Source organism: Nymphaea colorata, chromosome 2 (genome assembly GCF_008831285.2).
Source record: "Nymphaea colorata isolate Beijing-Zhang1983 chromosome 2, ASM883128v2, whole genome shotgun sequence".
In the NCBI taxonomy this organism is placed as follows: domain Eukaryota; kingdom Viridiplantae; phylum Streptophyta; class Magnoliopsida; order Nymphaeales; family Nymphaeaceae; genus Nymphaea; species Nymphaea colorata.
In genome coordinates this window covers 28,591,528-28,606,709 of record NC_045139.1, presented here as the reverse complement: position 1 = coordinate 28,606,709, position 15,182 = coordinate 28,591,528, and the positions used below count along the sequence as shown (strand labels likewise).

Sequence of the window (15,182 nt, the reverse complement as noted above, 5' to 3'; positions counted from 1 at the left end):
TATATATATATATATATACATGGGCTGAAAGGCAAGTGCATTAATCAATCGATCGTTGGCATATTCAAGCAGTCTTAGTCATGATTGAAAGAGAAGTCGATCGAACGCCACCAACACATCACATTGACCGTCGCGTAGAAAGCTCTACATACGCAACATTGGTCCAATGTGTGCTCCATCGATCGATCAGCCAGCAAACTGTTCGCGTCTCCCTCTCACTTCCTTTTCCTTGGTCCCGATGACTAGTTTCACAACATATCATAAACATGCAGGCTCATCAGCATGCCATCAATACATGCAATATATAATAATTTCGCGATCTCAAGGTAAATCACAGGCGCTCTTCGACTTGGATGATGTTCCGACGTTTGGATTTGCTTTTCGAATCCTACTGTGGAGCTACGCAAGAAGCGACTGTGTGCACGTGGGGTGTACACGCATGAAGCGGCAGCTTAGACGACAATGGCGCCCTTTCGACCCGTTTTGAAGAGCAAGTGGAGGTGAGGAAGAAAGGGGGGCCCCGAGAGAGAGAGAGAGAGAAGAGAGTAGCAGGCGGCGTTAAATGCGGCTCATTTATTCATCAACTCGTTACAGTTGGAGGAGGAAGAAGAGGGAGAAGGAGACGACCATGGACGGTACGATTCCAGTAACACTCAGTAGCCCCATTTCCCACCGCTGCCCTCTTCCCCAATTAGTAATTTCCACTTACAACTTCTTTCTTTCTCTTCCATGTTACACACACATGCACCACGCAGACACGCACATATTACACACACAATCGCACACTCACCCACGGAGCAAATATTAGCGAGGGTAGGGGATATAACCAGGTTCGCACCTTCCCCCACCCCCTACTTAATTTAGTCATCTTTTTTTCTTTCTTTTCTTCGTTCAAATGTGGCAGAAGCAGGAGCCGACACGACTGCAGCTGCACATGAGCGGATACTAATTAACCCATCACTTCCCGATTGTTTGCACTTTAACGCCGCCTTGACTTTCCGGCGCCGGAGAGACCGAGTTCCGGCGAAATCAGAAGATGGGGGAGGCTGCAGGCGACGATGAGTTCACCATGCTGAGGATGCTGTTCCAGTAGTTCTTGTTTTCTTCCTCGGTAGAATTCCGGCTCCCCGGGTTCTCCAGCTTGCTCTCCGGCTCCAACACCATCAGGAGGTCTGGGTTTATGAAGCTGTCCATGTAATGATGTCGGGGCCCAGTCTTAACGATGTCTCCTCCGCCATCACCCCCTGATCTGGCGGATTCGGAAGACCATGCGGCCTCCGAGTTCTCGTCCGCTGGGAAGATCATCTCGTGAAAGTTGGCGAACATCATGGTGTTTTCGTTTCCTTCATGCTTCGCCGCGCCCTCCGTCCGCTTCTCAGTGTCCCGCTTGCTGTCTCGCTGGGTCGCGGCCGGGGTGGGAGCTGATCGGTGGAGGAGGGGGAAGGCCTCGCATTTCTGAGGGGCACTAAACTCCTCGCACAACGCATGGAGCTGCAGCGGTACTGAGGGATTCTCCAGAACCAATTCCGGCCGGTTGGGCGCGTTCTCCAGGAAGTTGGCGCTGGAGGTGGCCAGCGGGAGGACGCCGTTTTCTGAGGAGAAGCTCAGCGTGGACGTGGGAGACTCGAGGACCGCCGTATCTGATCGGCCTTTGGAGGTTGACTTTGACCAGCCGCTCTGCCAAGCCTTCAGTACGTCCAGGCATGGCGGTGGCGTTGCAGAGGATTGAGCCGGAGAGGCCAGCTTGGAGGCCGGCTGAATCGGCAAGCCGAGCGGTGATGGCTGCAGCGGGTTGTGGGCCTTGTTTCCGGCGGAGGCGGAGGCAGCGGCAGCAGCAGCGTTGCGGATCCTCGACTCGCGGACGAGGCGTGCCTCAGCCTCCAGCCGGGCGCTCTCCCACTGAGCCATGTGGCTGAGAGTGGCGGCGTTCTTGCTCTGCCCGTCCGCGGCCGCACCGAGCGCATCGGACTTGGGCTTGTGGGTGAGGGGGTCAATGCCCATCTTGGCCAGCCGCTTCTTGAGGTGGGTATTCCAGTAGTTCTTTATCTCGTTGTCCGTCCTCTTGGGCAGATGCGTTGCGATTGCCGACCACCTGACCATGGAAAACGGACCCAAAGAACGAATGTTAACATCTCTCGCTCACTGTCCAAGGAAGCAGCACGATTAGCAGCTGCACCAGAAATCTAGCATCTTCACTAACCGCGACTATTATTACTATCTAAATGTACATTCTTCCTGATGAGAGATCATCTGGAGAAACTTTGGCAAGCATTAACGTGACTCAGACTAAGGTGGCTTTCCTGGACGTCAACTGCAAGAATTATGAGGGGGTTGGCGACGTCACCTTCTTTCATGTGATGAAGACAACCTAATCAATCTAGTGAAGCCCAATTAAATATCACAATTTGGAGGAGTTTTAATTCGATCGACAACTCCCGTGAAACAGTTAACAACGTAAATTCTTTGAATTGGCCGCCTCCACACACATTAACACATACTGTAGGTGAAATCCCAACTCTACAACCTGAATTTACATTGCTCGAGAGCCCAAACTAAATTAGAGGTGAAGAAGATTGCGAAAGAAATTGCGGAGAAACAAAAAAAACCCAACATCTTTAGTCCTCGAAGTTAGCTAGAAAGTTTAAGCAAATGAATTCCAATTAATTACTCACTGTTAGAGAAGACTCTGGGAAACAAGTTTAATGAAAAGAAGATCTTTTAGGTTTCACTTCCTGGTCATTAATAAAGTCCTTCCTTCCTTTTCCTCCAGATAAAATGAGGGCCAACTATGGAGAGTCGTCGTGTTTCTTTTCTTTAGAATCGTAAAGTTTTAACCAAAAGGCAAAGAAAAAAGGAAAAAAAAAAAAAACTTCTTCTTTCCTCCACACATTGAAAGCAGCCAGCATTAGCTAGGCCAATTTAATCTGAGAGCACGAAAGTTTAATCACGCACTTGCAACGTAGTTAATAAAAGCAGCCATTACTTAGCCAGCTTCAATCCTTTTACATGTGGAATTCAACAAAAGCAGAACTTGAGGGGCTATTAAAAAACCTTAGGGTCGCCATAATGAGAGAGAGAGAGAGGGAGAGGGAACTAAAACTTGGTGAATACGAGAATTGTGTGCTTTGAAGCTTGGAGCCATATATCTACAGACCTGGAAAGAGAGTGGAAGACGAAGGAAAGAAACTAAGGAGAATGGAGAAGAGAATTGAAGAAACGCCAAACAGTACTAGGCCACATCCTTCCATCAGCATAAGAGGAAACTAATTGAAGTCGAAATGATGGGTACCTGTTACCCAGCAACGCGTGAAGTTGGATGATAGTTTGCTCCTCTTGCAGGCTGAATTTCCCTCTCTTGATGTCAGGCCTCAGGTAATTCGTCCACCTTAATCTGCAGCTCTTCCCGCATCTTAGTAGCCCTGGAGAATTAAGGGAAGAAAATTAAGAACGAAACCAAGCGAGAAAATTGAAGCACAAGAGAGAAGAAAAATAAGGCACTGCCAAAATTGCCCAAGAAGAAATCAATTAGGCAGAAAAAAGGAAGAACAGCAACATATCAGTGTAAACTAGAAACGGGCGCAGCAAGCAGAAAGGAGTAACCAAGAGATGGCATTTAAGTTACCTGCTTTGAGGGGCAATGCTCTCCAACTGCCATGACCATGCTCTTCGATGTACGTCAACAGCTTCTGATCTTCTTCCGGAGTCCATGGTCCTTTCTTCAGTCCTACCTTCTCGCAACATGGGGACCGGCCCATCTCTCAGATGAGACAGAGAGAGAGAGAGAGAGAGAGAGAACTTGGTCGTTAAGCAGGAGGAGAATGCAGCGGGTCTGAGCAAGAAGGGTGCTAGGACTGGAATCTCAGACATATAAGCAGAGAGAGAGAGAGAGAGAGGAGTGGCGAAGGAAGCAAGAGACAAAGAGGACAGAGAGACAGCTAACGTAAATAAATAAAAGGAAAATAAAGAAAGGAAAAGAAGGGGAAGGTTTGAAGGATGAGGAAAATGACAAAAACGATTGATGTTCAGGAAAATTACTGCAGCCCACCCCATCCGCATGGCGTCCGTCGCTTCCATGGGGAAACGAAATCAAGAAAGAGTCTAAGCGGAGGAGACGAGTGGGCCGGCTTCCTGAGTTGGACGGCTCGATCCGTCGTCCTCGTCCGAACGCGAGCCCACGCACCTGGCCCTCAACACTTAATTGATTAAATATGAATTACTTTTAATTGTTACTAATAACTAGTGACGGGCAACTTTTCGTTCATCGGACCCCTCGATGGACGGTTCCCCATCCCATCCATCTATGTAAATCCCCAACAACCCATCGCACTACTAAGTAAGAAAAGTCAAGCTTCACAAGCTTATTGTCTTAAACAATGGGGCAAATTGGCTTCCCTTTTTTTTTCGAAATAATAACACTTTTTTTTGTTGATGCATTGTTTTATGAATAAAACAATTTTTCCTTTTTTTTCTTCGTTTTTTAGCCAATTTTTTCCAAGACAAGCAACTCAATATTTGAGAAGCACTCGCTTGATCTGCTGGATCATTTTTAAATCCAGGTTCAGATTTACGGGTTATGCATTTACAAGAGAAGGAGAAAGGCAATAAAATGACCGCTAGCTCCATGGTTGTAGCTAAGTACAAAGTTCGCCAGATTTAGCAATGTCCCTTTCGACATTCACCTAGAAATAACATGCATGCATATTCCTTCCCTGATCAGTGGTTACTCAAACTTTTGGCCAATGTTGATCTAAAAAACCGAATGCAAGATTTTTTTTTTTTTTTTTGAAATCATGCGGTTTCATTTTTCTTGCTTTCAATGTGAACGACTAAGATCGATGTGCTCTTCTTTCAAGTCTGCTTTGGAGATAATTTCATTTGAATGAGTAAGTGACGTTTTTGAAATCGTAAACTCCTTTATTTGAAGTTTTTAGAACTCTGTCTTAGTTAAAAATTAGGGAGCGTATGGACGATATCTTCAAAAGGCTTGGTTTTGTCAAAACTTCAATAAAAACAAAGTTTTGTAAACTTGGTTTAATTGTTTGGATGACAAGTGAAAAACTTGGTTTAGAAGGAAAAAATAGACTTAAGGGATGTTTGGATGACAATATAAAACCAGGTTTTGGGCTACAAAACCTGGTTTTGCCCCAAAACATCATTTCAAGAGTGTTTGGATGACATTTAAACTTGGTTTTACCAAAAACCTGGTTTTGCGAAGGCTAGGTTTTCATGAAAAACCCGCTTCCTTCCATGTTTTTCAGGTAAGGTTAATTTTGCCTCTAAAGCAAGTTTTTCAGTTGTTATCCAAACTATGTTTATGAAATTGAGCATTTAACCAGGTTTTCAAAGCTTCGTTTTCATAAAACCAAAAGGTGTCATCCAAACGCACCCTTGGGCTCTTCATGAAAACCAGGTTTTGGCAAAACCCATCATTTAAACAATCCTGAAATGGTGTCTTGGGGAAAAACCAGGTTTGGTTTTCCAAAACTTGGTCTTAGGTTGCCATCAAAACACCCCATCCCTAAAAGTTTATTAAGTAAACTAATTGAGTCCTATATTTTAGGATTTAAAACATCTTGTAGTTAAAAATTTTGAAAAAAAAATACTTACAGTGTATACAAATGACAATCTAAAATATCACTTTTGAGGCAAAGCCACAAAACAATGTTTTTGAAAGATTCCAATGGCACAGAAACAAAAAGCTCATTCTTGACATGGTGGAGCAAACCCCCGAGTCCCTACCGTTCACAGAAAACCTTGTTTTGGGTGTGACGCCCATGCACACAGCCATTTTTCACAAAGACTGGCTTTCGTAAAACAACTCTTTTATGTTCATTTATTTTTCTTTTTGGAGGTGTGGAGCTCTGCTGAGTTATCAGTCGTCGGGTGAAGGCATAAGGAGAAGGAAGGAGGCGGGTGGGTGGTGAGTGATACGGAGGAACGCATGGGGATTTATTGGCTTTTGGTATAACAAGGAAGCGACGTGCAATTGAGGAAATTGTCCGTTGAAAAAACTGCATTAACAAGAGAAGAGGAGGTGGTTTCTGGCACAAATGCCTTTGCTTTTCCTGCGTTTATCGAGGGATATAACTAAGAAACGGCTTTTGGGGAAAGACATTTATGAGGAATCAGAAATGGCTGTGTTTTAGGAAAGAGAAGTGGGAGTTGGTTTGCCAATTTCCTTTTAGGTTTTGCGTGGGGTGGGGGGGGGCCATGACTCATGAGAGGGAGGAGGACCCATCGCCCTTTCCCAAGATCGATCGTCTTCTTCAAAAGATGCCTTCCCCGTCCCTCTCACCTTCATTTCTTTTGCCTTCATTGATTTCTATCTTTTGCTTCTGCTTCCGTCTCTCCCTGCCCTCTCTCTCATTAAGTCCTTTCATCTGTTTCCTCACTCAAAATTGACTTTGTCAAACTAAACTCCTCAAGTAATAGCTACCGGGGAGTGGCTCATCAAGCGAGAGACAGAAAGGGATTCTATCCTTTGCAATGAAATTACATACTATGTATCTGTCACTTTTAAAATGTTTCTTTTTTTTTTTTAAAAAAAAAAAGAAAACCCCACAGGGATGCGATCCTCATGTTTTCACATATATTGGGCATATTTTTATTAGAGTTATTGAAATTTTTTTTACTCTTCAACCACATGTCCTTTGCAAATCAAGTCCAAATCGATGGATTCGAGAACAAAAATATTGGTTTTAGACCATACAAATCAATCACCTTCATATGGTTAAAATTTTGGGGAAAAAAAAAACAATTTTATGCCTAGTCGTATCCTGATCCTTACTCTTTAAATTGAGAATATGTAAATGGTTCCATGAACTCGCCTAAATGGAACCATGTACGACTTGTCAAAAAAACAAACTGCCGTGAAGCCGGCCAAGAAGATATCTCTGCTCTGCAATCCTTCCAGAAAATGCGTTCCATTGATTATACCTTGTAACTCTACGGTATATGAATTCATCATCTCAAGAAATATAGTTACCATATAATTAATCGAGACCCACATAGTTTAAAACCTGTAAATCCGCTGCTGGTGGGCTAATTTGAATACGTAAGTGCTGAATATTCGACAGTCTGAAATTCTTCATGAGATTTCTGTGGCGCATGCAGAAAGGTTACTTATTATTTGCACGTTCGACTGGAGTGATGTATGAGTAACCGGTAAGTTGTTTTCTATGGCGCATGCATAAAGTTTAATTGTTTGAATAGAGTGATATACGAGTAAAGTGGGGCAGGGTTGAACTTGGGTTGCATGGTCAATTTTGTTAGGTGAACATGTACAAAATGTTGGTCCCAATATTCTGAATGCACGAGGAAATAGATATATCAAACCTTTTTTTATTGTATAATTAAAAAGTAATCTTTCTATCGGTTCCCTTTGACATAGATATGGATAATGCAGTCAGGCGGACCTTGGTAATTTACCACGAGCATTTTCAAAAGGAATTTATACAATTTATACGTGCAGATAATTTTGTAGATGTTACTAATGAGTTAATCATGAACTTTAGGAGGTCGTTTGACACATTGTTCTCATGAATTTGCCTAGGGTAAGCTCATCAAACACTAAAACTTTTGTTTCATGAACTTACTCTAATCTTTGAGACCGATACATGAAACATTTACATGATATCTATGCAGCCAAACTACCATAGGATGTTTGCATCCTTAACTCAAGGAATTTTCATGTCGAAAAACTTGGAAAATGTTGATGTATATAGTTTTTATGCTTAAATAGTTTAATAGGCCAATCGATCTGATTGAATCATGGGTTTAATATCATTATAAAAATTTTATCTTTATTATTAAAAATTATAGTTTTCAAGTTCATTAAGTAGGCGGCGCAGAATTCGGTCTTACTTTTCTATATATATATAATATTAAGAATAACGCTATTTAATTATCTTTTGTGAGAAATATTTACACAGTCTTTTGATCCTTACCATAATGTTTATCAGTTGAAAATTATCCTTCAATTAAGGGTAAAACTGTCACTATATACAGGCCGCAATATGGCATGATAATATGACTGTGATTGATGAAAGAAAATGGGAAAAATCTGTTCTCTCCACTGAACATGTACCACTTGTATTGGCGTGTTTCCAAGTTGGTGTGCAAGAAGATGGAAGCTGGCACAAGTAAATCTGCAGGAAGCAAAAAAGAGGTTGATGTGCTGACATCAGGTGAAGGTGAAGACCAAATCTGCAGTTGGAAGTACCATCTACCTGGGATCCAGTGCCAGGCTCAATGTGGACAGAAGATGATGCCAATCTAATGTAATGATCTCACAATGCGCCTTCCTTTGGTTTTGTCTCCACTCAATTATCAGCATCGACCTCGCCGTCGCCATAATTTTTGCCAATGAATAATGACTCAGTTTGATCCGTACGCAACATCACCATCATCATTGTCATCAACATTTTCTAAATCGCAGGAAGTAAGTAAGGTAGGCGCTAGAAAGAGTCGGCAGTATCCATTGGAATCGGAAAAAGAGAGGGTAAATTAAGTTTTAAGAGGCCACCATTTATTTCCCGGAGGACCAGCACATGGGATGTGTGTAATTGTCGACAGTGTCGCACTTTTGTTTGTTCAGGGATTAGTCTGTGAGATCATTGCAGGAGAAACATGAGAGAGACAGTGAGATCGAGTTATTCAATCGAAAAGTTTAGGTCTGTTTGACAGGTATCCATCTCTGGTAAGGAGCACATAAAACTCGCCATTTACACGGAATTACCTTATGGGAGAGAAGGGGTCCTGGTATTGGAAGTGGGACTAGTGAATATTACGGAGCATTATGCGTTACTTAGTCATGGATGTGAAAGTACCTCCAAGTGTGTGTAGGAATGGCCAAGTGTAGGTGAAGAGCCAGCAACGCATTTATGGATGTGCTGAGTTGAAGGGGGCATCATAGGACCATTCAAGTAATCCTGGATCCTAAGGACAGGAAGAAGAAGAGGGAATAGTTTCGCCTACATTTTCTCAAGTCTAGAATCGGCCACGACCTATTCTTATGGTTAACTTACCCGATCATTGTAGTGGGTGCCCAGTATGAGTTTCCACTTGCCTTAGTTGTTTGCCCAGCGCGCACCTACACCGAATTCAATATGTTGGAACGCTTTCTGGACTGCCTTTCACGAGCAACAACACTGAGGCTGGTCTAGCTTGTTCCAGAAAGTGAACGCATCGCTTGCCCCCTTTCAAGATGTTGCCTTCTCTTCTCTTCCACAGGTGTTCAAGCGTAAACTTAAGATTCAGGTTTCCATTGGAAGCTAGCATTGCCTATTCCGCAGTACAACCGTAACTGACTGCACTCTAATTTCACTTCTTCCCTATTAAATTAAGTTCTATAGTTACTAGCATATTCATATATGCATGGCGTTCTAGTTGATTGATTCGTGTGCCAGCCCCAGTTATTAATTTGCTTGCCTTTTTCATGTATTCTCATCATCTCACGAGGCTTTTTTTTTTTAACATTTTATAAAAAGTGCTCTTAGACGTGATATAACAAAAACATACGTATATAAGTTTCATGAATTTGTTTCATTTTACTACCTTTTCTTTATGAAATGTGGGCAATACTTGAATGAAATAACACTGTTTTCTTGTTATTTCATTGAAAATTGAGAGTGTCCTTGTATAAAAAATTTTCCCTTCTTTTGATCTGCATACAAATTAGTCATATTTACTCAGTCCACAAAATATTTTATAAACAAGTTTGGTAAAATCTTTAAGCCAAAATTAGCCGGTAGGGGAACCAAATCAACCCATAGTGGCTGTACAGGCTGCCACGCATTGACAAATTAATGAAAAACACTAATTCGAAATTTTAACTTACTTTTTGAGGCCAATATTAATTACAAACCCATGGGCACGCCCATTTGCCCATGGACATCAACTTTTTCGCTTTCCAGAACAAGAAAGAAGTTGGGCTTTATGAGAGAGAGAGAGAGAGAGAGAGGGGGGGGGGTTAGAATGCTTCTTTCGTTTTTGTTTAAATTCTGTGTTCAAGAAAAGCCCTCCTAAAAGTTCTCTTGAAGAAGAAGAATGCAAGGTTTCTAAGGGTTCTGATGGTTTAATGCACAAGGAAAAGATTTCCCTAAAAGAATACGACCCGAGTGCGGGTACTGTCATTTTGCGTGGCCTACTTTAGCCATCCAGCTAGGTTGCAAGTAAAAGTGATCATAATTGTTAAAACGATGTCCTGCAAAGGTTTTATCGTGTTTAATTTGGAGGAGGAGGAGGCTGGAGGGACCATATATGGCTACTTTTGTACGAGGGCAGCGAGCGAACTGCTTTTCCATGCCTTAACTTGGTAGTGAGAAACCTGCATTAATATGAGCATTGTTTGGTGAAAAAACAATACATAAACTTGATCGGACGGATCATACACATGTACACAGTTTGGAATCAGCAGAAACGTATTATCAACTTATAAAGCCGCTGGGGTTGGCTGGCCTTAATCTGCAGTTAATAATTAATTAAGCAGTGTATAAAGTTTAGGACCTAAGATTCTCAGGCCATCTTGAGCTCCCTCGGATCACTCACAGTCACTCGATGCAATGCATTGGCCAAGGATGGAGAAATCCACAAACCCCACAAGGGCTGACGCACGAGTGTCTATTAATTCAGAATTTTGGGTGAGAGGAAAAAGGATCAAAACAAGATGGCTTGGATCAGTATTTCATCCATTCTCAACCGAATGGTGTTAACGCCTGGGCTGCAGTCCTCATCATGGAGCACAGCACAAGTAACTCCTCCCCCAACTCATTCAATGCGCCTTGCTTTCACCTTACAGCGGAGCCAACCAGAGAGAACAGACTGTGGCCCCACTTAGACTAGCTGACTAATTAACGACGCTCACCAGAAACTTATCTGTAAAGAGAAACAGGTGTAGCAGTAGAAAAAGGGGCTTCAAAGCGGCAAAATACCCATGGGGAAGCGCCTATTAAATGACACCACAGTGTGTTCTTCAATGAGCGGCCATATGCAGCAAAGTGGGGCTCCCTGTTCAGGACTAGCTACGTGTTTTACTGTGACTAAATGACCCAAGTTAGTGCTGTCGTCGGGGACCATCTCCTCCTCCCCATGTGCCTCCAGAAAGAAAGTACTTGCTTGTGGGTGTTGGGTTTCAAGACCCAATTCCCAACTAGCTAGCTTCCACTTTGTCAAAGTATTTATGGCACCACCATCTACAGTGGCCCTACACCACCAAGCAGCTTGCGTCACTTTTCAAATGTATGAATGATCAAGTGATTTTGCGTCTCCCTATTGTTACCACATGTACACGGGTTGAAATTGCCTTCTTAAGATCTTTATTTGCTCCTGCATTCCTTCCTGCAGATCTCGAGAGCGGTTCCGCCCTGCACGAGTTTAATTGGCCCCAACTACTTGAGCACAAAATTCGACTTGATCAGTTGGCCCATTTTCACTTGGGGGCAGAACATCCGGCATTGAAATAGACCGGTTGCAAGATCATGTTGTTGTTGGATTACTAAATATTTGAAAACAGTCTCTAGAACCACCATGTCACCCGAGTATTAGCAATACTTTATGCTACTCCCTCTCACGGTTTAGTTTATGGTGTTCTTAACTACCATTTATAGTGCTTTAAACGTTTGATTTTAAACATCTGGCCATCCTGCAACATGTAGCAGCCGACTGGTGGACGTGTTCTGTTGCCGATAGATAAATTTCTGTTTTAATTTGTGAACTTGGATTGGATATGCACTTCAGACTTCTTCCATAACGAGCTATGCGTCCTAGAAATTGATGAGACATGCATCTGTATGTACTACAACGACACGACACTTTACGCAGCGCGATGATCAGTTCGCCACCAGGTCAGGATATTCGGACCTGCAGACTTCATTTTTGGGATTTTATGAAGATATGCTGGAACCACCAGATAAAACTTGACAAATCATGGCATGCACTTGGTTGATTACAAAATTGGTTTGGAAGTTTTAGGTGTGCTTGCCTGCTGTATATTTCGGATCGTTCAAAGATTTATATTGAAAACATTGTCTATATAATTTCATGTCTCCTTTGCGTCAACTCTTGCACTTGGGCAGTACTCTGAAGCCCTAAATGCAAGCCACGATGATGGCCGACTACCAAATGAAAATTTTCTTTTTATACTAATCTGCAGCTGCTCCAAAGTAAAGTAAAACCAACCGATGTACCCAAATTAACGAAGCATCAGAAAAGGAAGAATCATCTCCCACTGCAACAGCTCTTACGACTGATCGATCTTTTCTTTATGGAACAAAAGAATTTTCAGATCCTTCCCAATTTCTCAATCCATGCTTTGCATCAACTGGAAGTTCACCATGCGGTTTGCATTTATATATCTTTCGACACACAAAATCTTCATGAACGAATCCCAAGATTTGTGGATCCAGTATATTCTTAATCAATCGTGTGCAAACTTAAAATGCCACTTTATAGCTGGGCTCAATAAAAGGAGCAGGTTTCTGTGTTTGGGCCCAAAAATGCAGTCTCATTGGGTGTTTGATAATACTGAAAAGTCGCCTCTTGAGCCCTTCATAAAACACCGAAAAAAGGTTGGTATGAATGAAAAACAAAATGTCTCCCTTTAAAGATGAAAAAAGGCCTCCTCGTAGCCCACCAGAAGGTGATGGGGCCACTCCTTAGGCGGGTTGAACACGTAGAGTACCGTGTTCGAACCCAAATACACACCGCCATTTCTTCATCAGAAACCCAATGCGCATTATACCAGCAACTAAGCTCCGATCTGCTTCTTTTGACACTCAACCTCCCTAACCATGCTTTTACATGGAATTGCAGTACTTACTGCCTAACTCACAAGAAGCTAGTGTCATAGCACGGTACTCCGCTTCTTTGTGTAGATCATGCCACGGCCTCTTGCTTTTTGTTGCACCAAGGAACTAGATTTTCACCCACAAAGCCGCAATAACCAAAAGTGAATCTTCTATCATTTGGCCCTCGAGCCCAATCTGCATCGGCATAACCCACTATCTCAGGTTTACCATCTCTTTTCAATGTGATTCCATAACCAATAGTTCCTTTCAAGTAACTTAGCACCATGTGTATGGGCTCAAGATGTTGTTTTCTGGGACCATGCATAAACTGACTTAGTTGATTCATTGCATATACTAAGTCAGATCTTGTCACAGTTAGGCAAACCAATTTACTTGTAAACCTTTTTAAGCTGTCCACATTCTTGATCAAGCACTCCCCGTCATCCGTGATCGGTTTTATGTTGACCTCCAATAGTGTATTAGCAGGCTTTGTCCCTATCATACCTATCTCTTTAAGTATTTTCGAATCGTACTTTCTCTGGCATAAGATACCTTTTCTAGAGCGGTAAACTTCTATTCCTATAAATTATTTCAAGATATATAGATCTTTAATCTCAAAGCTTTGGTTAGGTATTTCTTTTATCTTCTTTATAAAACCTTCATCATTTCCAGCCATTATTATGCCACCAACATAAGCTGCAGCCAATATTGTTTTCTTGTCATCCATATGAGTGTCTATTGAATTATTAGTTAAACTCTGCTTGTAATCAATTTCAACCAGCTTGCTGCTCAACCTTGAGAACCCCACCCCACCCTATGAGACTAATTCCATAAAGGGAATTTTTTTTCAGTTTACAAACTGTGTTTGGGGTTGCATTAACCTTTAATCCTTGAGGCAAATCCATATAAAATTCCTATTCTTAGTTTCTGTTCAAAAATATGTTTTTATATCTAGCTGATACAATGACTAGTGTGTTATTGTTGCTATTTACAAGAGTGCGTATTGCGTTCATCTTTGCCACTAGTGCAAATACTTCGTGGAAGTCTATCCCTTCCCATTTCGTATAACCTTATGCTACCAAGTGTACCGTATACCCCTCTACTTCTTCATCACTCTTGTACATGATTCTAGAGTTCGCCTGCATCCCATCAATTTCTCCCATACTGGTAGCTGTGTCAACTTTCATGTCTTGCTTTTTTCAAGTGGTTTTAGACCCTCGTCCATTGCAACTCTCCATTCAGGTTCTTTATTTGCCTCATCAAAGCTTTATGGTTCCCTTTTGTGAGTCAACTTTTGATAGATAACTTTGATATCTCCTGGACAACCCATTACTTCCTACATTCTAGGATATCCACTAGAATAGTTGGCAGAATATGTAAACAAAATCATTGGACTTTTTCGTTATCCTTATTGACCTGCACAATGGAATCTCATTTTGTTGATCAGCTTGCTACTACTAATTTGGTTGACTGTCTAATCCATCATTTATAAATTCAATTTCTTTTGTTTCTTCCGTTATTGGTAAATTTACAACCTGTTCCTCCCTCTGACCCTAAGCATTCAGTTATTTTTAAAAATAGGTCTACAAATGCTACATCTTTCGAAATGTGTAACTTTCTAGTGCTTGGGTCCTACAGCATTTGTAGCCTTTATTAGCTGTAGAATATCCCCACATGCATTTGGCAACCCTTTTACGTAGTTTGCTTCTTAATCTACCTTGAAGATGTACATAACATGTACATCCCAACAACATTCATTCAGGGATGGTCTCTCCTTGTACACCATCTTAAAAGGACTTTTGTTACTAAGATGACGAGTAGGGGTCCTGTTAATTCAATGACATGCACTGGAGGATACTATCTTAGGTCAGAATGTAATAGGAGTATTCATACCAAACACAATGGCCCTTGCATTGTTAAGCAGGTGCTTGTTTTTTTCTTTTCACATACACTACTTTGTTGCAGTGTTCCTAGACGGTGGTTTGCAACAAAATACCTTTTTTCCTGAAGAAACTGTTGAAAATTTGAGTCTATGAACTCTCCACTATCATCACATCTAAATGTTTTTATAGTTCTTTCTAACTGATTTACAATCATTTGACATAATTGTCTAAGGTATTATCGATCTTCATTCTTTCTTGTAAGAAAAATACACCCATGTCATGCATGACATGTCATCAAGGAATGTTACAAAGAATGAAACCCAAACCTTGACTCCTTAGAAGCCAGAACCCATACATTTGTGTGCATCAACTCCAAATAAGTAGCAGACCATATTTCTTGCTTGGGAATGGTTTTCTTTCCACTTTGGCAAAGAGAAATGTTCCACAAACATGATTATTAGTCACACAATTTGGAAATGGGTCAGTTATTACTTGACCAGCAAGGTGATCGACC

At 41.8% G+C, this 15,182-nt stretch overlaps 1 protein-coding gene across 1 annotated transcript; it reads right to left on the bottom strand.

Annotated features, from left to right (window-relative positions):
* Positions 1 to 553: 553 nt before the first annotated feature.
* LOC116248014 (transcription factor MYB16-like) lies at positions 554 to 3,926 on the bottom strand. Its single transcript, XM_031620560.2, has 3 exons — positions 3,623 to 3,926; positions 3,290 to 3,419; positions 554 to 2,092 (listed from the first exon to the last, which is right to left on the bottom strand). Exons 1-3 carry the CDS (start codon positions 3,753 to 3,755, stop codon positions 1,030 to 1,032), a joined length of 1,326 nt encoding a protein of 441 aa, XP_031476420.1. The 5' UTR covers positions 3,756 to 3,926; the 3' UTR covers positions 554 to 1,029.
* Positions 3,927 to 15,182: the final 11,256 nt, after the last annotated feature.